Raw genomic sequence first — 23,547 nt, 5'->3', positions numbered from 1 at the left:
TCATCAGGGGAAGGGTATTTATGGGCTCTGGGCAAACAACCAGGAGCAGAAGCATCACGCCAGGTGCCCAACAGCTGCCCCAGGCGACTCGTGGAAGCGAGCCAAGCCACGCCTGCACATCCCTACCCCAAAGGAATTCAAGAGCAAGTAATCATGGATCAGGAGTGAGGACTAGGCATATAAACGATATTGTTTTAAACCGATATTTGGAGAAAATCATGATAATAGTTGTTTTAAAAAGAGCTGGCAATTTATCGTGAATCAAGCGTGGTATTGGAAAATCTGGGGGCAGTCTATGCTTCGCCCTTGCTAAATCTGCCCAAACTCCTTCCTGCCTCCTGCAGGCAGAGAATCACCAGAACTGGCTGTGGCTGAAAAGACTAAGAAAACACAAGCAGCGTTTCCAGTTCCCCCTGCCTACGGCTGCAAATCTCAAGAGCTGGCTGGCAAAAAAAGTCAGAATCTCTCTGCAGCCAGTGGTCTGCTTAAGAGGTTGCTTAAGAATGCTGGTCCATTACTAGGAGTGCCGGATTTACATGTAAGCTAAACAAGCTATAGCTTAGGGCCCCGCTCTCTTGGGACCCCCCCAAAAATTTAAAGGAGAAAAAAACTGGATGTACATTTCCAAAATATAAGATAAAAAACATATAAAATTAAACATACATACAACAACAATGTCTTGTGTTGTGTAGGCTCCTATGATGTAAGTCATGGGCCCCGCCTGCTAGCCTGCTCCCTAAAACATCACTGATATTGACTATGAAACAATAAATATCCGGAATAACTGTTCAGTGTTGGACATCATATTTGCTGAATACACAAAGCTTCACAGCTTGTCTGTCATCCTACACAGTCTGGTACCCCGCTTCATTTAAAGATTTCCAGAGACTTTGAGCCTAAAGATTTCATTTTCTCCTTGTTATGGTTTGAAGGAATTCTATAAAGATTGTCCATTGGGTATGTTCATGGTCATTGTGTTGCCTAGACATTGCTGAAGAATATGTAGAAAGCACAGTAAGGTGAATCGGAAGTCAAAAGTGTGTGGGGAGTAAGAAGGTTTGTTGTTAGTGTGTCAGCAGTTGTTACTGACGTACTGTTCTTTTTCTTTCGTTTGTGCCGTTTTATGTAAACTGTTTTGCTATATACAGTGGACACTCATGTTGCGAACGTGATCCATGCGGAAGGCACGTTCGCAACCCGCAGTGTTCGCAACCCACAGCGCTGCATCTATGCATGCGCGGGTTGCAATTCGGTGCTTCTGCGCATGCACAAAGTGCGATTTAGCGCTTCTGCGCATGCGCGACCGCTGAAATCCAGAAGTAACCTGTTCCGGTACTGAACTGAAGGGTTCAGTCAGCCTGCTTATATAGAGTTCCACTACAGTAACCATTTTCTGTAACTATCCAATCACTGAATGTCACTTTCTAACCCTTATTTGCATATGTGGCCCAGGGTGAGAACTTCAGTACATAACACGAGGTATGACTTTGTGTGTGTGTAAAATTTAGAGAAAATATTAATAGTAATAAAAAGATATATCTTGATGTTGAAAATCAGACTCCGCCCAGCCCTAGTGAGGACCACAGCGGTGGCGCTCGGAAGGGAGGTCCAGCTAGGCAGCTGGGCAGAGCGAGAGAGACTCCTTACCTGTCGTAGCATCTCCCGTGCAGGAGGCTCTTGGAGTAAAGGTCCAGGCTGTCCTCATGGTCTGGGGAGAAGCCTTGCTCATCCTCATCCAGGGTCAGGAAGAAGGCGGCTCGCTCGATGCAGTCCAGGGAGGCCTTGTTCTTCCCTCGGCCAAAGTATTTCTTCCGGGCTTCGGCCCACGGACCCCTGGAATATAATAATAATAATAATAATAATAATAATAATAATAATAATAATAATAATAATTATTATTTATACCCTGCCCATCTGGCCGGGCTTCCCCAGCCACTCTGGGCAGCTTCCAACAAAAGATTAAAAATACCAAATGTTTTGCTCTATCAGACTCACTTTTTCCCTCCTAAAAAGTAAGGGGAAATGTGTGTGCGCCTTATGGAGCGAATGCAGGCTGCGCAGCTACCCCAGAAGCCAGAACAGCAAGAGGGATTGCTGCTTCCACTGCGCAGGGATCCCTCTTGCTGTTCTGGCTTCTGAGATTCAGAATATTTTATTTCTTGTTTTCCTCCTCCAAAAACTAGGTGTGTCTTGTGGTCTGGTGCGTCTTATAGAGCGGAAAATACGGTACATTAAATTGGAAAAATACATTAAAATTGAAAAATAAATTAAAAGCCCTAAAAGGAAGAGGAGAGCAGCCAAGTCATCCCAAAGGAGGCTCCTCCGTCTGGGGGGGAAATAAAATTCTATTGGGGGAGGGGCCTCCCCTGCTGAACTGGGTGGGGGGACCTGACCCGGGAGAGTCCCCCCTGCCCCTCCCCCAGCCACAGTGCTTACCGTTCCCCGGCGGTGAGAGCGGCCAGCCGCACCTCGTTGGGCTGGGGGGGCGAAGGGTCGTCCAGGATGCGCTGGAACTGCATCTCCAGGTCGCGGGGGGAGAGCAGCTTCCCCGCCTGGTAGAGCCACAGCTTGTAGAAGCGTCCTTTGTGGAAGACAGCCAGGTGCCTGCTGTCCGACAGGTGCAGGAGGTAGTCTAGGGGCAAGAGAGAGCCAGGATGAAAGCAGGCCTTCCTCGCATATCATTTTTTATTAAAATTGCTGTTTTGCAATTTAAAATACAGTGGTCTTCTTCTTCTTCTTTTTTGGTGATCCCTCGTAGCCGAGTACTGTATTTTTCGCTCCATAAGACACACTTTTTTCCTCCTAAAAAGTAAGGGGAAATGTCTGTGTGTCTTATGGAGCGAATGTGTGGTCGGTCGCTGGCTCCCTTTCCCAGGCCTCCATTGCTGAATGTTCTGCAGACAGAGGCCATTTGTTTCCCCAGCGACATGGGACTGGCTGATTAGATTATCCGTCTGGAAACTGTAGAAACAGCCCCCTTTCCTTTCCTAAAAAAGCTGCAGAACTGTGAGCTGAACCCCATAAAAACAGGATTTTTTCCCTTTGCAAAGTAAGCTCAACAACTGTGAGCTCATCCTCAAAAAAGGGGAGGTTTTTCCCCTTTGCGAAAGAAGCTGCACATCTTTGAGCTGATCCTCAAAAAAGGGTTTTTTTCCCCTTTCCTTTTCTAAAAACTAAGTACATCTTATGGTCAGGTGCGTTTTATGGAGTGAAAAATATGGTAAGATTGTCTTCCATAAACACGGCCTTAACAGTGAGTCCGTAAGTGACTGTGGAGGCCAATTCTGGATCCACACATCCTTCCACAGTGGGGACATTGGTTTCTGGGCAGGAGTTGATCCCGGCGAGGGTTTGCCAAGCGTGCCTTCCTCTTAGCATGGTTCTCCCTTGTGTCCTGAGTTCGAGTGTCTTCAAAGCCCAGGACACCTTTGGTAAAGGCTGTTCTCCAACTGGAGCGCTCGCAGGCCAGTGTTTTCCAATTGTTGGTATTTATACTACATTTTTTAAGATTTGCCTTGAGATAGTCTTTAAACCTCTTTTGTTGACCACCAGCACAAGGCTTTCCATTTTTAAGTTCGGAATAGAGGAGTTGCTTTGGAAGACGATCATCAGGCATTCCCCCAACATGACCAGTCCAAAGAAGTTGATGTTGAAGAATCATTGCTTCAACACTGGTGATCTTTGCTTCTTCCAGTACACTGATATTAGTTTGCCTGTTTTCCCAAGTGATGTGTAAAAATTTTGGAGATTTCGTTGATGGAATCTTTCAAGGAGTTGGAGATGGCGTTTATAAGTGGTCCATGTTTCACAAGCATATAGTAAGGTTGGGCACCCACGACTCCAGGCACCCACAGTTGCGGGACCAAGCTGGCACTCCCGCAGAGAGTCCCGAGGGCCAGGTAGAAGGTCTACAAGGCTGCTTTTCTGTACCGCACCTGAGGAATTTCAGCGCATCACACCACTGAGCTGGCAGTGGGCGCCTACCCCCACTCTGCCGTGCCACCTTTGTGCCACCCTAAATGCCACCCACCTGCCTCTTCTCCAGGGATGCGGGTCGTGTTGAACATCCTCTCCATCTGGTAGGAGCACATGGGGACCAAGCCCAGCGCCATCACCTGGGGGCAGGGAGAAGGAGTGTTAGCTGCTTATCGGGTTAATCAGTTTTCGGTCCGGCTGCTGACGAGATTGCTAATGGTAATAACATAAGCCAAAAGTTAGCATCACATCTTTAAAAAATATATTAAAAACTACGGGCTAGGACCTGGGAGAGACCAGGGTTCAAATCCCCCCCTTGGCCATGAAACTCATCGGTTGGTCGTGGCCTCTCAGCGTCGCCTAACTCAAAGGGTTGTTGCGGTATAAAATGGGGAGAATGATGAAACCCACCTTGAGCAACTTTGAGGAAAGAAGGGGGGGCATAAATATACGAGGGGAACTTCCACCTTGAGAAATGTCGTGACGTGGCATAAAAATTATTTTAACTTCTCTTGGGACCCTCAGGCAGGACCCTCCAGCGTGGCAAGAGTTGGCCTGTCTTCTGTCCAGAGAGCCTGTGAATCAGAGGCATGTCTTGCAAGCAAGAGGGAGTGGAGTGGAGTGGTTGGAGCAGGGGTCAGCAAACTTTTTCAGCAGGGGGCCGGTCCACTGTCCCTCAGACCTTGTGGGGGGCCGGACTATATTTCGGGGGGGGGGGATGAACGAATTCCAGAGATGCATTTTAAATAAAAGCACACATTCTACTCATCTAAAAACACGCTGATTCCCATCCGCGGGCCGGATTTAGAAGGCGATTGGGCCGAATCTGGCACTCGGGCCTTAGTTTGCCTACCCATGGGTTAGAGTATCAGATGCCACAACAGTCCTGCTGTTCGCAGCCTTGACGGACTCTCAACAGAACAGTGTGTTAGATCTGATGCCACGCTGACATTCACCAGCAAATACCTTTTGGGTTTCAAGGTTTTGAAAATGGGGGAGCGCATTGGATTCGCAAAAATAGGATGACCTAAATTCCCGGATAGTGATGTATGGAAGTGAGAGAGCTGGACTATAAAGAAGGCTGATGGCCGAAGAATGGATGCTTTTGAATTCTGGTGCTGGAGGAGACTCTTGAGAGTCCCATGGGCTGCAAGAAGATCCAACCTCTCCATTCTGAAGGAAATCAGCCCTGAGTGCTCACTGGAAGGACAGATCCTGAAGCTGAGGCTCCAAGACTTTGGCCACCTCATGAGAAGAGAAGACTCCCTGGAAAAGACCCTGATGTTGGGAAAGATGGAGGGCACAAGGAGAAGGGGACGACAGAGGACGAGATGGTGGGACAGTGTTCTCGAAGCAACCAGCATGAGTTTGACCAAACTGCAGGAGGCAGTGGAGGACAGGAGTGCCTGGCGTGCTCTGGTCCAGGGGGTCACAAAGAGGTGGACACCACTAAACGACTAAACAACAAAAATTCCCAGATCCTTCTTTTGGGAGCCCCCCACCCCAACCTCCAACCCCCTTCCCTGGCCCTGACTCACGGGTGGAAGGTCCTCGTGATCCAGGCGTCGTCGGTACAGCATGATGGAGTGCACGGCATTGGCTGCCCGGGCCGCCTGGTTGTGGGTGGGCGTCACATACAGGAAATCCTGGCCAAGGAAAGGGTGGGGTTGGAAGTTCGAAAGCACATCAAAGTGCAAATAGATAAATAGGTACCGCTCCAGCGGGAAGGTAAACGGCGTTTCCGTGTGCTGCTCTGGTTCGCAAGAAGCGGCTTAGTCCTGCTGGCCACATGAACCGGAAGCTGTACGCTGGCTCCCTCGGCCAGTAAAGCGAGATGAGCGCCGCAACCCCAGAGTCGGCCACGACTGGACCTAACGGTGAGGGGTCCCTTTACCTTTACCTTACTGGGACATCTGCCCATAGTAAGGGCAAGGAGCGGGGGGTGGCGGGGCTGGAGCCCACCTGCGCTCTGCCCGCTCAGTGGCCAGATTCTGGACGGTGGGACGGAGACCTGCCCCACCTCCAGGAGCACTCCCCCCCCCCACGAGACATGCCCCCCCCTCACCATGACGTAGTAGTTGCTGTTCACCATGATGGGGCTTCTTCCTCGGAGGTAGATGTACTCCTCCCACCAGTCGCTCACCTGCCGGAAGTACAACAACACCTGTCACAGCCCGGCCAGGTGGGCAGAGGAAGGGAGCGGGAAGACCCCACAGGATCAGGCGAAAGGGGGCCCATCTGGACCAGCATCCTCTTCTCAAAGGGGCCATATGGGGAAACCCACAGGCAGGATCTGAGCACAATTCTCCCCTCCCGTGGTTTCCATCCAAAAGGATTATCCCGGAAGCTAGAACAGAGCCATCCTGACAAGCTTTTTGGTCCTCCATGAATTTGTCTATTTCTCTTTTAAAGGCATCCTCTTCTCCCTTCTGCCCCCGGGACTTCAGTCTGGAGAAAAGGATAGTGATTGGGGCATGATAGAAGTTTATAAAACAATTAGGCACGCCATTGAGAAAGTGGATGGGGAAATAAAGCGTCAAAATCGAGATGTGGAAAATATGGAAACGACAAGGAGAGGCAGGACTGAGATGTGGAGATACGCTTCAGAGATCCAGACCGTGGGGAGCTCCGAAAAATTAATAATTATAATTTGGACTATAATTTGGTGTGTGTGTTTTTAATTTTTAATTTTAATTGGAGTATTATGATTGGGTATATTAATTGGGTGCTTTTCGTTGGAAAATCAATAAAAATGATTTATAAATAAAAAAAGAGAAAGTCCCCCCCCCCCCACTTATCATAAAACTAGTATTTGATGACATTCAGTGGAGCTGAGCATTGGAAGATTCAGGACGGATAAAAGAAAGTCCTTCTTCATGCAGTTAAACTATGGAACTAACTGCCACAGGAGGCAGTGATGGCTACCCAGGTGGCTATGAAAGAGGATTAGACAAATGTTGGGGTGGTGTTGGGCGTATGTGCTGTGGAAGCCCAGTCAAGCAATTAAGCTCACCACAGAGAACAGTGGTTTGGCAGAGCTGTCTTTACTAGACCAAAACCAATATCCACCGCTACACCCACTATTTGCAGAGGTTACAAGTGATCTTCTCTCTCTGAGCCCAGAGAGGGCTCTTTAACTTCAAAGTCCTTGTCATGATAAGTCGGCAGCCAAGTCCTAAGTTCAGTTGCTCGCAAAGTCCTGCAACTGATAGACTTCTCTAGGTTCTGGCAATTTTCCAGCACCTTCCCCATAAATGATCTCTCTCTGAGCCCAGAAAGGGCTCTTTAACTTCAAAGTCCCTGCTGTGCTAAGGTCCAGATTTGGATAAGCTCAGGTATGGAACTCACTCCCATGGGAGGAAGCGACGGCTTTGAAAAAGGGTTGTATACATTCATGGAGGAGGAGAGGTCTTTCGACGGCTCCTCGCCAGGATGCCAATGCTTTGCCCTCCACAGTGAGAGGCAGCCATACCAGCCGGGTATGGGAAGGGAAGACAGCCCTTGCGCTCGTGTTCTGCTTTCCAGCTTCCTACAGGCGTCCAGTGGCTTGACCCAGCAGGCTCTTATGGGAGGCTTTTGCCCAGGGAGCCACAGAAGGGGTGGGACGCCGGGTAAGAATTGGGGGTAGATGCCCAGGATGGAGAAGAGGAGGCAGGAGCTGCTCTGAGGTCTGGCAGAAGGCATGCAGGTGGAGACACCCTGGGGGGCTGCTCAAGTGCCCCACCCCCATTGACACGGGTCGGAGGGTGCGCCATGGCGGGGCAAGCAGACTCACGTAGTTGGTGGCCCACCAGGACTTGAGGATGAGGTATTTCTGGAGGCGGGGGGCCAAGTTAAGCTGGAAGTCCAAGGCTAAGGCCTCCATGTCGTCATACTTGTCTGCGTCCAGCAGGGGGCGGACAGATTCCAGGTACTGCAGGAGAAGGAAAGCATGGGAACATTGAAAGGAATCCTGCACCCTTGGGACCCCGTCGCCTTGCCCCAAGGCAGAGGAGATGCAGGATCCGAGCTTGGAAAGGGTCTTGGCATCTCCTCTGCCTGAAGAAGGTCCCCGGTTCCATTCCTAAGAGGATAGGTCACTGGGGAGAGCATGAGACTCTTAATCTCGGGGTCGTGGGTTCGAGTCTCACCCCAAGCAAGCAGGGGGGTGGGCTAGATGACCCTCGGGGTCCCTTCCAACACAATGAATCTATGACCTCCAGCGTGGCATAACGGCTAGAGTGTCAAAATATGGTCCAGCAGAGAACAGGGTTCAAATCCCCATTCAGCCACAAAGCTTCCTGGATGTGACCTTGAGGGCCAAGTTGCCGTCTCCCAACCTAGCCTACCTCACGGGGTTGTTGTGAGGAGAACGATGCACACCACCTCGAGGGAAAGGGGGCAGATAAATGGAACAAGTGTACCAAGCTACCAAATAAAAAACAGGGCTGAGAAAGGCTCCCTGCCTGGGACCCCGGAGGGATACTGCCAGTCTGTGCAGACTGCACTGGGTTGCATGAACCAATGGTGTGGTTCGTATGGTGAAAGGACATGCTCAGTGGAAGAATATCTGTCTCGCCAGAGTGGTACATGCTCTAGTTATCTCCCGCTTGGACTCCTGCAATGCGCTCTACGTGGGGCTACCTTGGAAGGTGACCCAGAAACTGCAGCTAATCCAGAATGTGGCAGCTAGAAAGGTGACTGGGGGCGGCCGTCGAGACGACATAACACCAGTCTTAAAAGACCTACATTGGCTCCCAGTACGTTTCCGAGCACAATTCAAAGTTTTGGTGTTGACCCTGAAAGCCCTAAACGGCCTCGGTCCAGTATACCTGAAGGAGCATCTCCACCCCCATCGTTCAGCCCGGACACTGAGGTCCAGCTCCGAGGGCCTTCTGGCGGTTCCCTCCCTGTGAGAAGCCAAGTTACAGGGAACCAGGCAGAGGGCCTTCTCAGTAGTGGCGCCTGCCCTGTGGAATGCCCTCCCTTCAGATGTCAAGGAAATAAGCAGCTATCCTATCTTTAAAAGACATGCTGTATTCTTTTTAACACTTGACTGGAAGCCGCCCAGAGTGGCTGGGGAAACTCAGCCAGATGGGCGGGGTATAAATAATGAGCTGCCTTGGGGCTGAAGCAAGATCTTTCTCTCCCAAGCTGTCTTGACTTGGAGGAACGGAGCCCCAGTCCCTCTTCCCTGGCTGCCATTCCCCGCCCAGGCATTGAGCGCCCGCCCAGTGCTTTGCTCGTTCCTCTTACCCTCTCAATGGTGTCCTTCACGCAGGGCACGGGCAGCTTGGGCAGGGAGGTCTGGAAGCTGTAGAGCATGGGGTTGCACCCGGACATCACCTTCACCATGGCCTGCCAAGAGAGGGGGAGGCAGATTTGACCGGTCAGCCCTGCGGGCCACAGTGTTCCGCATTCCCTCAGACTGCTCATTTTAGGGGCAGTCGGGTGGCGCTGTGGTCTCAACCACTGAGCCTCTGGGGCTTGCCGATCGGAAGGTTGGCAGTTTGAATCCCTGTGACGGGGTGAGCTCCCGTTGCTCAGTCCCAACTCCTGCCAATTAGCAGTTCGAAAGCATGCCAGTGCAAGTAGATAAATAGGTACTGCTCTGGTGGGAAGGTAAACAGCATTTCCATGCGCTCTGGCTTCTGTCACGGTTGCTCCAGAAGCAGTTTAGTCCTGCTGGCCACATGACCCGGAAAGCTGTCTGGACAAAGGCCAGCTCCCTCGGCCTGAAAGCAAGATGAGTGCCGCAACCCCATAGTCGCCTTGGACTGGACTCAACCGTCCAAGGGTCCTTTACTTTTTTACCTTTACCTTACATGTGTAATCTCACTGTATACAAGTTGTAAGGTAAAGGTAAAGGGACCCCTGACCATTAGGTCCAGTCGTGGCTGACTCTGGGGTTGCGGCGCTCATCTCGCTTTATTGGCCGAGGGAGCCGGCGTACAGCTTCCAGGTCAACATGACTAAGCTGCTTCTGGCGAACCAGAGCAGCGCACGGAAACGCCGTTTACCTTCCCGCCGGAGCGGTACCTATTTATCTACTTTGATGTGATTTGGAACTGCTAGGTGGGCAGGAGCAGGGACCGAGCAATGGGAGCTCACCCCGTCGTGGGGATTCGAACCGCTGACCTTCTGATCGGCAAGTCCTAGGCTCTGTGGTTTAGACCACAGCACCACCTGCGTCCCTACACAAGTTGTACAAGTGACAATAAAGTATTTCAATGTGCTGCCTTTCTACAAACTTACAAAGAAAACGAGGGTGCTGCGCCCAAAATCTACATGCAAACAGTAAAAGTGCGGCTTGGAGAAAAATACCAATTCTGCCGTTTAAACTGCATGAGGAACAAAAAGTGAGGGAGGAGCACGTGGAAAGGTGCAACAGAATAATTCTCCGACCCCCCCCCTCCAGCCCCCCGCGATGGCCGCTCACCGCCCAGATCTTGGTGCTGCGGCTGGTCTTCCCGTGGGGCTCAAACATCCAGCCGTGGTAGGAGAGGAGAAGCTTGAGGGTCTGTCGGCAGAGCAGGATCCCCGAAATCCAGGCACCCGTGGAGAAAAGGACGACGCCCAGGAGGTGTTTGCTCCGGGGACTCAGGCAGTAATTGCAGCTGGGGGGGGGAAGAGAGGGTTAATAATAGGGGGTGCCAGCCCCAGGGACGTGCTCCTCCTGGGTGACTCTGTGGCATCCCCTGCCTCCTGGGGCTCCTCTTCCTCTTCTAGGCACCCAAAACTAAAAAATTTGGGGGCCCCAAGAGAGTAGGGCCCCAAGCTATAGCTTGTTTAGCTTACGAGAGGGAGTTCTGTATACCTCAGTCCTGTATACCTGAAGGAGCGTCTCCACCCCCATCACTCAGCCCAGGCACTGAGGTCCAGCTCTGAGGGCCTTCTGGAGGTTCCCTCCCTGCGAGAAGTGAGGTGACAGGGAACCAGACAGAGGGCCTTCTCGGTGGTGGCGCCTGCCCTGTGGAATGCCCTCCCAGCAGATGTCACGGCAATAAAGAACTATTTTACTTTTAAAAGACAACTGAAGGCGGCCCTGTTTAGGGAAGTTTTTTAATGTCTGACGCTGTATTGTTTTTAATATTCGGTTGGAAGCCACCCAGAGTGGCTTGGGAAACCCAGATGGACAGGGTATAAATAATAAATTATTTTTATTATTCTGTTGCACGGGCAAAAATCCTTGCTCCAGAGGATCTGTTTCTTCAGACACCACCCGTCTCTCTTGCTTTGATATCCCAGGAGATGAGGGAGTGCAGGCCTGGGATGGAGAGGTTTGGGGAGACCTGGGAAGGAAGGAGATGAGGTGGGCACTCACCTGCGTGGCAGGTGCCTCTGGATCCTAAAGATCAGCCCCATGGAGACGTCAACGTGGAATAAGCTGGAGCCCAGGGTTGTCGCGAAGATCGCCAGCCAGCCGGAAGGTGTTCCTGGGTAGACCCCGGTCAGGATGCTGTTCTGTGGGAAGCAGCCGTGTCAGAAGGGAGAGACAAAAACAAACCCCTGTGTTGCAATACAGAGATATCTGCTCAAATACAGTGGCAACATGTGGCTAATGAATGTATGGTAATAGATGTGCTGCTATTGGTAGCAGAAGGTCGTCCAAAATTTTCAATTTCCAAATAATATCCAAATAATATATATATGTCAGTCCATAACCAAAGAGTAGTCAATGTAATGAGTTACTGGAACACCACGATTTTGGCCTTTCAATTTCCAAGAAGTATTGTACAGTGGTACCTCGGATTAATTCGTTCTGGAGGTCTGTTCTTAACCTGAAACTGTTCTTAACCTGAAGCACCACTTTAGCTAATGGGGCCTCCTGCTGCTGCTGTACCGCCAGAGCACGATTTCTGTTCTCATCCTGAAGCAAAGTTCTTAACCCGAGGTACTATTTCTGGGTTAGCGGAGTCTGTAACCTGAAGCGTATGTAACCTGAAGCGTATGTAACCCGAGGTACAGTACCACTGTAGTGGGTGCTCCAACGTAACGAATACAATAGCAATCAGCAAACAAGCAGAACAGTATACAGTCATACCTCGGGTTACAGGCGCTTCAGGTTGCGTTTTTTTGGATTATGCACTGCCAAAACCCAGAAGTACCGGAACGGGTTACTTCCTGGTTTTGGCGGCCGTGCATGCACAGAAGCGCTAAATTGCGCTTTGCGCATGCGCAGAAGCGCCGAATCGCAAGCTGCGGGTTGCGAATGTGCCTCCCGCATGGATCACGTTCACAACCCGAGCCTCCACTGTATCCGGATTGGATCAATTGTTTCGAAGATGAATCTTTGTCAGCTGATGATGGAATTAAACACATTACATGCAATGAATGACAACAAAAATAAACCTGCAACCTGCAGAAGGGAGGCCAGAGGTGAGGGAGCACAAGGAACCCAAGGGGTCAACCCCATCTGCATTGGGGGGGGGGTTGGACTAGATGATTCTGGGTGTCCCCATTCCCCCCCCCCCCCAGCATTCATTTAAGCAAGGATTTGGGAGCTTCTACAGCCCAGGAAGCACCTTCTCCTAACAGATCAAGGTTTGCCAAAGCTCTACAACCGGTATCCCGAATTCGGAGCAAGCAAGGGCTGTTTTCCTTGCACGAGAGGGTCCCCCTCTGCACCTCACATATTGTTATAGATCTGGGTAAACCCTAGAAATCAATAAACTGGGATATGGATTAAAGTGCAGAACAGGGCCAGAGAGGGAATTCAGGGAATTATGGAATCCAGCCTGGCCAAGCGAGCGCCATTAAGGGGGGGAGGAGATGGGGGGTGATGGGGTGTAGGTCTGAGGGGGCAGGAAAAGGGAGGTTTCAAGCAGGGATTCCTGGGAAGAGGAAGGAGGAAGAGGGGGGATCCATCTTTGATTGATTGATTGATTGATTGATTGATTGAATTTGTATATGGCCCGATACCGGGGGTCAGCAAACTTTTTCAGCAGGGGGCCAGTCCACTGTCCCTCAGACCTTGTGGGGGGCTGGATTATATTTTTTGAGAGGGGGGTGATGCAAGAGCACCACGAGCCCCAGTGGCTGCTTGCTTGTGTCTTGCGAGCGGCAGGGGCCGGCAGCGGTGGTGGAGGGATGATGAGTGGTGCGCAAAGGGCTCCGGAGAGGGGCTGCTTAAAATGGCGGCCGCTTGAGCACTGCTGCTGCTGCTGGCACCAACAAAGCCCAACCCCCTTCCTCCTCTAGGCAGGGCAGGGAGAAGCCAGCAGGAGGGAGGGAGGAGTCACTGCCACTGTCATGGGAGGGAGAGGGAGGCAGAGGGAGGGAGGGAGAGGAAAAGATCGCATGCACTGGCGATCCAAGCGGCAATTCCTAGACTGTCTGCAGGCCAGATCCAGAAGGCCACTGGGCCTGATCTGGCCTGCGGACCGTAGTTTGCCAACCCATGCCCTATACCCAGGCATCAGGCAGCTGATGCTGCGGCCTCTGTGATGTAGCCAGTGGTGAGAGCCAGTGTGGTGTAGTGCTTAAGAGCGGTAGTCTCGTAATCTGGGGAACCGGGTTCGCGTATCCGCTCCTCCACATGCAGCTGCTGGGTGACCTTGGGCCAGTCACACTTTTCTGAAGTCTCCCAGCCCCACTCACCTCATGGAGTGTTTGTTCTGGGGGAGGAAGGGAAAGGAGAATGCTAGCCGCTTTGAGACTCCTTAAAGGGAGTGAAAGGTGGGATATCAAATCCAAACTCTTCTTCTTCTCTTGGAATGACTCTGCTGTAAGATCTGGACCCCATCCAGGCTGAAGGTGTAAATAGGTGAATAAACCCTATATATTCAAGCACGACAGTCTCCGTCGTGTCTTCCATTCTCCAGGGGGACACAGACCCTGTGTGGATGCCCAAGACCCCCACAGGTTCTTGCCATGGCTTGGCAGTGAGAGAGGCTGGAACCGGGCTTCTCTAACAAAATAAAGCAGAGCCAGCAAACTAATACCAGTGCACTGGAAGAAGCAAAGATCCCCAGTGTTGAAGCAATGATTCTTCAACATCAACTTTGTTGGACTGGTCATGTTGTGCAGATGCCTGATGATCGTCTTCCAAAGCAACTCCTCTATTCCGAACTTAAAAATGGAAAGCGTAATGCTGGTGGTCAACAAAAGAGGTTTAAAGATGCTCTCAAGGCAAATCTTTAAAAATGTAGTCAAATTCCTTCCAGTAGCACCCTAAAGACCAACTAAGTTAGTTCTTGGTATGAGCTTTCGTGTGCATGCACACTTCTTCAGATACACTGAAACAGAAGTTTCCAGACCCTTCTATATAGTGAGAAGGTGGGGAGGGGTATTACTCAGAAGGGTGGTGGGAATGGGTGATTGGCAGAAATTTAAATATGTAGTATAAACACCAACAATTGGGAAACACTGGCCTGTGAGCGCTCCAACTGGAGAACAGGCTTTACCAAAGGTGTCATGGGCTTTGAAGACACTCGAACTCGGTACGCAAGGGAGAATCGTGCTAAGAGGAAGGCACGCTTGGCAAATCCACACCGGAATCAACTCGTGCCCGGAAACCAATGTCTCCACTGTGGAAGGACTTGTGGATCCAGAATTGGCCTCCACAGTCACTTACGGACTCACTGTTAAGACCGTGTTTGTGGAAGACAATTTTACTTGGCTATGAGGGATCGCCAAAGAAGAGCCCGATACATTTTGGCACCCGTGGCAGAGCCCAAAAGGATGCCTGCCCTCCCTGAGAGGGGGAATCTGCATCAGGAACAAAGGGGAAGAAAGACCGACATTGGGATCTGCTGCGCTGAAAAGACCTACCACCTGAGGCAGCCCCCTTCCCTTGCCTCTTGGGTGGGCCGGACCTGACGTGACACAAGGCATTCTTTTACTACTTCAACAGCCATGCTTCCCCCAAAGAACCCTGAGCACTGTTGGTTTGTTAAGGGTGCTGACCCTCCACAGAGCTACAGATCCCAGAGTCCTTAACAAACTACAATTCCCAGGATGCTTCACAGCTGTGGAGTTTTGAATGGAGGGATGCCTCTGTGAAGGCCAAGCACTGGATGGGACTATCAGATATGGCACTGTGGAATAGATGAGGCTAACACAGGTGAAATAAAACCCAAGGTACACAGAAGGGGACTCTGAAGCTCTGGAGGAAATTGTAGCGCTGGAAAGGACCCTAGAGGTCTTCTAGTCCCTGCAATGCATTGGAAGGAAACAGATTCCGCGTCGTTCCACTCGAACTCAGATCCTGCTCACCTTGATGCGGGCAAAACGCTTCTTCCAGGAGGAGAGGCCAGACAGGTAGATCTGCTTGAGGGCTTCTCGGCTCAGCTGGAAATCCACCCCTTCCGGGGTGACCGTGAACTGGAAGGCCACGGCCTGGTGGGCTTCCGCCATCTTGGAGGGTCTGCTGTCACCTGGACGTGGGGGAGGGGCGGGGAGGAGGGGTTGAGAACAGCACCCACAACCAGACAAATCCACTGTCCCCAGAAAACCCAGAGCGTTCTTGTAAAAGACTGACCCTGAAATAGGAATAAAAGCATATGCCCCACATCGCTGACCCTCCAAGTGTCCCTGTTTTTCCAGATTTACAGAAGCCGCCCTGCTTTTCCTTAAAAGCTAAAGGGACCCCTGACCATTAGGTCCAGTCATGGCCAACTCTGGGGTTGGGGCGCTCATCTCGCTTTACTGGCCAAGGGAGCCGGCGTACAGCTTCCAGGTCACGTGGCCTGGTACTAAGCCACTTCTGGCGAACCAGAGCAGTGCACAGAAACACCGTTTACCTTCCCGCTGGAGCAGTACCTATTTATCTACTTGCACTTTGACGTGCTTTCGAGCTGCTAGGTTGGCAGGAACAGGGACCGAGCAACGGGAGCTCACCCCGTCGCGGGGATTCGAACTGCCAACCTTCTGATTGGCAAGTCCTAGGCTCTGTTTCCTTAGGATGTCCCTATTTTCATTGGAGAAAAGTTGGAGGGTACGGAGTTATGTGACCCCCCCCCCCACCTGCAAGGGTCTGGGCAACTTTATGGGATGCATGGCAGTGGTGGGCGGGGCCATAGGCCAAGGTGGGCAGAGCAAAAAATGCAAATTGCACCCAGGTAAAGTGCGCTTGCTCCTCAACGCCCATGCACACACACACACATACCTGAGAATGGAAGGCAAGAGGTAGATCAGACTTCCAGGATAAGCGTCCCCTGTCAGGCGAAAATAATCAAGGAGGGCTATGATTTATTTATGGGCTACATTTAAAATGAGGCTACTTTTTAAATTGCATTTTAACCTGTATTTTAAATTGGGTTTTTTGTTTTTGTCCCCCCCCCCCATTATGTTTCCATTGTAATTTTATTGGTGTTAGCCGTCCTGAGCCCGGCTTTGGCCAAGGAGGGCGGGGTATAAATAAAATTTATTATTATTATTATTATTATTATTATTATTATTATTATTTGGAGGGTCGGTGAGGGGTGTTGCCTGAAGACAGGGGGCGTGTCCCAGGGAGGATTCCGGGGGGCAAATAGAGAAATCTGGCCCCCAGGCCTGAGGTTCCCTGCCCCTATTCCTAGTGGTTAGGATTTCACACTCTATAGGGTCACATTTCCTCTATTTCAAAACACTTCACTTCACAACACAAGAAATAAACGATGCAATCAAAAGCAGCAGTGCTTTTTTTCTTTTTTTTAATGTTTAGGGGGTACTCTCATTTTCCTGCTCATATTGAAACAATGCCCCTCAATGAGGCCAAACTTAGATTCACAAAATGTTTAGGGGTATGTGTACCCCTGTGTCTCACCAGAAAAAAGCACTGAAAATCAGAACAGCACAACGTAGCGACGTAACCACTAAAAACCATAGCTCCGTATATATCAGTCTCAGATTATCTAATGTGCATCCCCCAAAGCCCATTGAAAGAGATACGCTTTAGCTGCCCGCCACTGCAAATCCTCGGTGCCACTACAGAAAAGGCCCTACACATAAGTCCGTCCTCTGGGCTTCCTACGGCTAGGTACACAGGGCAGGGCCCCCTACTTTGCACCTCAGTGTGGGGGCAGCTCTGTAGGCCAAGAGGCGGTTCCTGGGGTCTCCTTGCCCCACTGGGCCCTTTAAAAATTGCCCTTCTTCCTATTTTATTTTAAGGAAGGGGATAGCACCCGTTTAAGAAACAGCGAGGAGTTTGGCGCGCTTGCATCTGCTCGGAAAGTACCACCCAAAGCAGCTCCCAGGAGAGAGGCTGAAGCGAGCCAGGGTCAGAGCGGAAGGTCTAGCTTCCTCCTTCATCGCATCTCCATGCTGGGGAAAGCCCGTCCTGTTGAATTCCTGCCCGTCATGGAGCTGTCAAAGGCACAGCAGCCCTGCCAGAAGGGGGGGGGAAGAAAACGGCAAAGTTGGCGATGGAAATCACCCCCTCTTGGGCTGCACGGCACCAAAGGCAAGCCAAGGGGTTTCCGCAGAAGCAAGGTATTTTGGAGTGCCAGGGGTGCCAGTGCGAGATCCAAGAGGAAGGGGCTTCACCCCTCCCCCTGCAAGATGCAGGTCAAAGGTAGCTGCTCACCTGTGGATGTCTTCTCAGGGCAGGGGGAAGCCTCTTTCTTCTGAGCCCCCAACTGCCATGGAATCCCCAGACAGAGCACCTTCCTCCCTGCTCCATTTAAAGGAACAGGTCTACTGTGGATGTCATCTTCATAGCAAAAACAAAAAAATTCCTTCCAGTAGCACCTTAAAGACCAACTAAGTTAGTTCTTGGTATGAGCTTTCGTGTGCATGCACACTTCTTCAGATACACTTCTTCAGATACACACTTCTTCATAGCAAGAAATGCGGTGCCTCTAGCAGCCGAGGAGCAGGCAGAAAGTCACCAGGGGGAACTTTGTGATAAGAATTTTAAGGTCTTAGCTACGTAATAAATGTTCATAAATGTACCAAGCAAACACGTACATAAATATATAAACCCCATGTCTGAAAAGCCCACAGAAAAAAAGTCCCGAACACATTGACCTCAATTATTTCTCTGCAAGGTCAAAGTGGGAAACCTTCCCATTGTCTTTTTCCTTCACAAATCCTGTCCTAAGGGCACATTTAAGATATGAATAGGGTGTGAGGCTGTGACCTGGCTCAGGAACTAAGTATTTATCATTACAAAAGACTGGCCAGGCTCCCCAGGCAATCCAATCAAGTGACCATTAAGAAGGTAACCTAGCAGACAGGAGGTAAACAAAGCACTCAGATTTCTGCTGTAGACCGCTCTTTCTGTCATGTAGGTATGATGTATAGAGGGGTGGTCTTGAGCTCCAGGGCAGGGCATTTAAAATGTCTATATAAGGCCTTGTGCGCCATTGTTCTGGGTTCCTCCTCCCTTCTGCGTGTGGTGAGTGAGGACCCTGTTGCAACAGATCAATAAAGATCAGGCTTACTAGCTGCTTTGCTTCTCAGTATTCTCTGGTTGGCCTCTGTTATTTTCTCCTACCAATAGGGAACCTATGTAAAGACTCTATATGGGCTCTTGGGTACCCCATAAGGGGAAAAGGGCAGATTTTTGTTTACAACAACTTCTCCCTTCACAGCACCCCCACATTGTTGTTTTTAAAATTGATTTCCAATATATAATAAGAGAGAGAAAAAAGAATACAGAACCACAGTCCTCACTTGCCCCCCCCCCCCTCACTCCAGGACAGATCAATCTAGTTAAGTTTGCCAAAGTCCGATCTGTGATTTCGGTCATCGCCATTCTCCGGCATATACCGTATGTTTTGCTCCATAAGACGCACCTGACCATAAGATGCACCTAGTTTTTAGAGGAGGAAAACAAGAGGAAAAAAATTCTGAATGAAACAGTGGATGTATCATTTTTGTGGTTCATGCTGTGGTCACAGACATGTGATTTGACGGTGAGTTTGGAGAATCCATGTGGATCCGTGCTTTGTAACCACGTTTTTGCACCATTGCGGCCCCACGAAACAGTAGATGCCTGATTTTTTGGGGTGTAGGCTATAGCCATGGACATGCTATGTTATCTGATGGTGAATTTGGGGTGACCCAATGCAAAAATCCCAAGAATCCATGGGCCTTATCTCCCTCACGATCACTTGTCCCTTATCTCCCTCCCGATCACTTGCCGATCAGCGGCCGAACACCCACTTCTCTCCTTCCCCCCCCAAAAAAAGCACAATCTGTTTTTGCCCCAGGGCAATTCGGCTCCAAGGACCACGCATTCACTCCATAAGATGAACAGACATTTCCCCTTGCTTTTTAGGAAGAAAAAAGTTCATCTTATGGAGCGAAAAATACGGTATTTTATAAAAGGATGCCATATTTCAACAAAATCATCTACACCACTTGTATTCTTCAACGCGTGCAATCTCTTTGTTATTTTTTTCTGATGCAGCAATAGCCCCTGCTGTCGGTTTCCAGCGAGAGACACACAGATGTTTCCTTCCTTTCCAATGCTGTGTCAACGCATCTACCTGGTTGTGCTGCTGTGGAAAGCTCATCTCCACTAAGGAAAGAAAGGAAAAAGGCAAAGGGGGAGGACTTTCTAAACAGTGGCTCTCCTTTGCCTGCCCAGGAAACGACCAGTTTACATGGCCTGCTGTTGTGTTCACCATAATGGCTATCGATCTGAAATATTGTTGCGGGTTTGGGAGGCCAGACAAGATGTTGTCTTGAGTCCCTCTCCATTCTTGGGACCCTGTATCTGTGCAGGTAGAAAGACTCTCTCAAGGCAAATCTTTAAAAATGTAGTAGGAACACAGACATCTGGGAAACACTGGCCTGCGAGCGCTTCAGTTGGAGAACAGCCTTTACCAAAGGTGTCATGGGCTTTGAAGACACTCGAACTCAGGACACAAGGGAGAAACATGCTAAGAGGAAGGCACGCTTGGCAAACCCTCATTGTGATCAGCTCCTGTCCAGAAACCAATGTCCCCACTGTGGAAGGATGTATGGATCCGGAACTGGCCAACACAGTCACTTGTGGACTCACTGTTAAAACCGTGTTTATGGAAGACAATCTTACTTGGCTACAAGTGATTGCCGAAGAAGGAAGAAAAAGAAGAAGAAAAGAGCAAGTTTGCCAAACCAGTCCTTTTGTTGGAAGATCGGCAGTTTGAATCCCCGCGACGGGGTGCGCTCCTGTTGCTCGGTCCCTGCTCCTGCCAACATAGCAGTTCGAAAGCACGTCAAAGTGCAAGTAGATAAATAGGTACCGCTCTGGCAGGGAGGTGAACGGCGTTTCCATTTGCTGCTCTGATTCGCCAGAAGCGGTTTAGTCATGCTGGCCACATGACCCGGAAAAACTGTCTGTGGACAAATGCCGGCCAGTAAAGTGAGATGAGCACCACAGCCCCAGAGTCGCCCACGACTGGACCTTACGGTCCCTTTACCTATAAAGCAGGGAACTCTTGTGAGAGCCCATCCCCGGCTGCTGACCATCGCCACTGCCTCCTGGGGGAGTGAGTTCTGTACATTAACAGGCCTCCTATACCCTTCAAATACGTACAACTGGGTGGGAGAGGGGGCTTTTCCGTCCTCCCTCTCTGCCAGCGCTTGCTGGGAGCAGCAATGCAAGGGAAGAAGGCAGGTCCTGAGCCAGGGGCCCCCCCTTCCAGCCACCTTCTCTGGCTGGCTCCTGCCACTCAGGACTCACTGTTTATATCTCCTGCTGGGAACAGAGCTCAGCCTTGGCTCAGGGAGGCTGTTTCCATCACGTGGGGCTGGCCTGGGGCCAAGAAGGGAAGTCTCAGCCTCTGCCCTCGGCGTCAGGCGCACATGAGCCACATGCTCCCTCCGGTGTGTCACTCCCAGAAGGCTGCTGCCAAATGAGAAAAGGATCAGCTCCAGGAGCCATGAGAGAGAGTTCTTCTCCTGAGCGCATGCAAAGTGCATTTCTTTCGACAGTGAGCAATCGTGCCAACGGAGGAGGCGTGCGGCGTGGCTTCTCCACCGAATGCCTGTTGCATTCTGAAAGTGGTGCCTAACCCAGCCTCCCTCCCAACTTCGTTCCAAAAAGGCAGCAAACTGGCCAAACAACATTAAAGGTAAAGGTAAAGGCACCCCTGCCCGTACGGGCCAGTCTTGACAGACTCTGGGGTTGTGCGCCCATCTCACTTAAGAGGCCAGGGGCCAGCGCTGTCCGGAGACACTTCCGGGTCACGTGGCCAGCGTGACATCGCTGCTCTGGCGAGCCAGAGCCGCACATGGAAACGCCGTTTACCTTCCCGCTGGTAAGCGGTCCCTATTTATCTACTTGCACCCGGAGGTGCTTTCGAACTGCTAGGTTGGCAGGCGCTGGGACTGAGCAGCGGGAGCGCACCCCGCCGCAGGGATTCGAACCACCGACCTTTCGATCGGCAAGTCCTAGGCGCTGAGGCTTTAACCCACAGCGCCACCTGCGTCCCCAACTTCGTTCCAAAAAGGCAGCAAACTGGCCAAACAACATTACGGCTCGCTAAATGCAAAGAGCAGCTCTGTGCGACGCAGACGCTTCCTTTGTTATTTAAAAATGATTTGATAGCCTGAAGGCATACTCGTAGAATCATAGCGATGATAATAATAAGTAATAATAATAATAATTTATTATTTATACCCCGCCCATGTGGCTGGGTTTCCCCAGCCACTCTGGGCGGCTTCCAACAAAATATTAACATACAATGGTCTGTTGAACATTAAAAGCTTCCCTAAACTTCCATCATGAATGTTTTACTTACTCGCCATCTACTTCTGGTCGCTTGCATACACAATGAAATTTGCCACCAAAATCTACCGTATATACAGAGATGGAAGGGACCAACAAGGGTCACCCCCCCCCCCCAATGCAGGAATCTCAAACTCGAACCCATGAGATTGAAAGTCTCAGGCTCCACCGACTCTGACGTTCTTAACATTGTAAGCCGCTCTGAAATACTTTTGTAGTGAGTGGCAGGTAAACATAAATATGAATACGAATAGAAGCAGCATTGGACTATGACAAAAGTGCCTCTGACCACAAAAGAAGTGCCTTCTGGTTCCACTGGTCTGTATATTCAGGTACCGCCAGTGCAGTTCAGAAGCATGCAGTAGCACCCTGCGCCTTTACAAAGCGATGCAAAATGCATTGCAGGGGTTGGACTAGATCAGTGTTTTTCAACCACTGTTCCGTGGCACACTAGTGTGCCGCGAGATGTTGCCTGGTGTGCCGTGGGAAAAATTGAAAAATTTGAAAGATTTAAAAATAAAGTATTTTATAATTTTTCATATTTCTGTTTACTTACTATTTCATAATAAAGTAATTATAAAATACTTTCTTTGTGTCTATTTGATTCCTATTCAAGAGAATTACTTTATATATAGTCAATATAGGCACAGAGTTAATTTTTTTAACATTTTCTAATGGTGGTGTGCCTCGTGATTTTTTTCATGAAACAAGTGTGCCTTTGCCCAAAAAAGGTTGAAAAACACTGGACTAGATGACCCTCGGAGGTCCCCTCCCGCTCTAAAATTCTAAGGTTCTTTGGGAATGTGGAGCCTGCCCCTCAGACAACCCTCCCAACAGCAATCTGATCCACTGATGACTCAACAAAGTAACAAACGATGTACTTTACCAATAAAGGCAAAGCAGGGATCCCTTATCATCTGTATTTTTTCTTATCATTTTCTGGGTTTGTTTTGAGTGAGGGGGGCCTGGAGGGGGTGAACTGCTGCCTTGGCTGCTCCTCCCCAGCTGGCAATTCCTGCGTTTGTTTAAAAGGGGGATTAGACGTGGGTGGCGCTGTGGGTTAAACTACAGAGCATAGGACTTGCTGATCAGAAGGTTGGCGGTTTGAATCTCCGTGACGGGGTGAGCTCCCGTTGCTCGGTCCCTGCTCCTGCCCACCTAGCAGTTTGAAAGCACACCAGTGCGAGTAGATAAATAGGTATCACTCCGGCGGGAAGGTAAACGGTGTTTCCGTGCGCTGCTCTGGTTCACCAGAAATGGCTTAGTCATGCTGGCCACATTGACCTGGAAGCGGCCAGTAAAGCGAGATGAGCGCCACGACCCCAGAGTCGGCCACCACTGGACCTTATGGTCAGGGGTCCCTTTACCCTTTACCTTTAAGAGCAGCGAGTGACACACCCCCAAGGACTAGCATCTGGAGTCCCTTTGCTCCTGGGGTGTCTCTGCCCCTAAGCACGGAAGGCCTGGCCAAACGCCCCCCACCCCCAATTCCACCCATGTCCCCCTGAAGCTGCAAGACCACCTGGCTGCCCAGCCTCCTGATCTCACACAGATGGAAGATTCGGGACAGACAAAAGAAGAAGAAGAAGAAGAGTTTGGATTTGATATCCCGCCTTTCACTCCCTTTAAGGAGTCTCAAAGCGGCTAACATTCTCCTTTCCCTTCCTCCCCCACAACAAACACTCTGTGAGGTGAGTGGGGCTGAGAGACTTCACAGAAGTGTGACTGGCCCAAGGTCACCCAGCAGCTGCATGTGGAGGAGCGGAGACGCGAACCCGGTTCCCCAGATTAGGAGTCTACCGCTCTTAACCACTACACCACACTGGCTCTCAAAAGGACTTCTTCACGCAGCACGATGTTAACCGATGGAACTGCCTGCCACAGGAGGCTGTGCTGGCCACCAAACTAGGCATAGCTGTCAATTTATCCCTTTTCTTGTGAGGAAT

The 23,547-nt window shown here is 50.4% G+C and overlaps 1 protein-coding gene across 4 annotated transcripts in view; it reads right to left on the bottom strand.

Annotated features, from left to right (window-relative positions):
* The window catches only part of CPT1B (carnitine palmitoyltransferase 1B), a 36,237-nt gene that overhangs the window by 9,570 nt on the left and 3,120 nt on the right, over positions 1-23,547 (bottom strand). For 2 of the 4 annotated variants that reach the window (XM_081926954.1, XM_081926955.1), the window contains exons 2-11: positions 15,172-15,332; positions 11,279-11,418; positions 10,394-10,571; positions 9,211-9,312; positions 7,751-7,888; positions 6,041-6,118; positions 5,514-5,621; positions 4,031-4,115; positions 2,437-2,632; positions 1,648-1,833 (exon numbers count right to left, since the gene is read on the bottom strand). In XM_081926954.1, coding sequence (XP_081783080.1) covers positions 1,648-1,833; positions 2,437-2,632; positions 4,031-4,115; positions 5,514-5,621; positions 6,041-6,118; positions 7,751-7,888; positions 9,211-9,312; positions 10,394-10,571; positions 11,279-11,418; positions 15,172-15,312 — 1,352 coding nt within the window. In that variant the 5' untranslated portion in view covers positions 15,313-15,332. Of the gene's footprint in view, positions 1-1,647; positions 1,834-2,436; positions 2,633-4,030; positions 4,116-5,513; positions 5,622-6,040; positions 6,119-7,750; positions 7,889-9,210; positions 9,313-10,393; positions 10,572-11,278; positions 11,419-15,171; positions 15,333-17,116; positions 17,265-17,464; positions 17,602-23,547 lie in introns of those variants that run through there. The other 2 variants (XM_081926952.1, XM_081926953.1) reach the window with 2 other exon arrangements.

This window comes from Podarcis melisellensis (genome assembly GCF_964234715.1).
Source record: "Podarcis melisellensis genome assembly, chromosome: 10".
Taxonomy (NCBI): Eukaryota; Metazoa; Chordata; class Lepidosauria; order Squamata; family Lacertidae; genus Podarcis; species Podarcis melisellensis.
The sequence above is the reverse complement of the archived record's forward strand: the minus strand, read 5'-3'. Positions and strand labels throughout refer to the sequence as shown.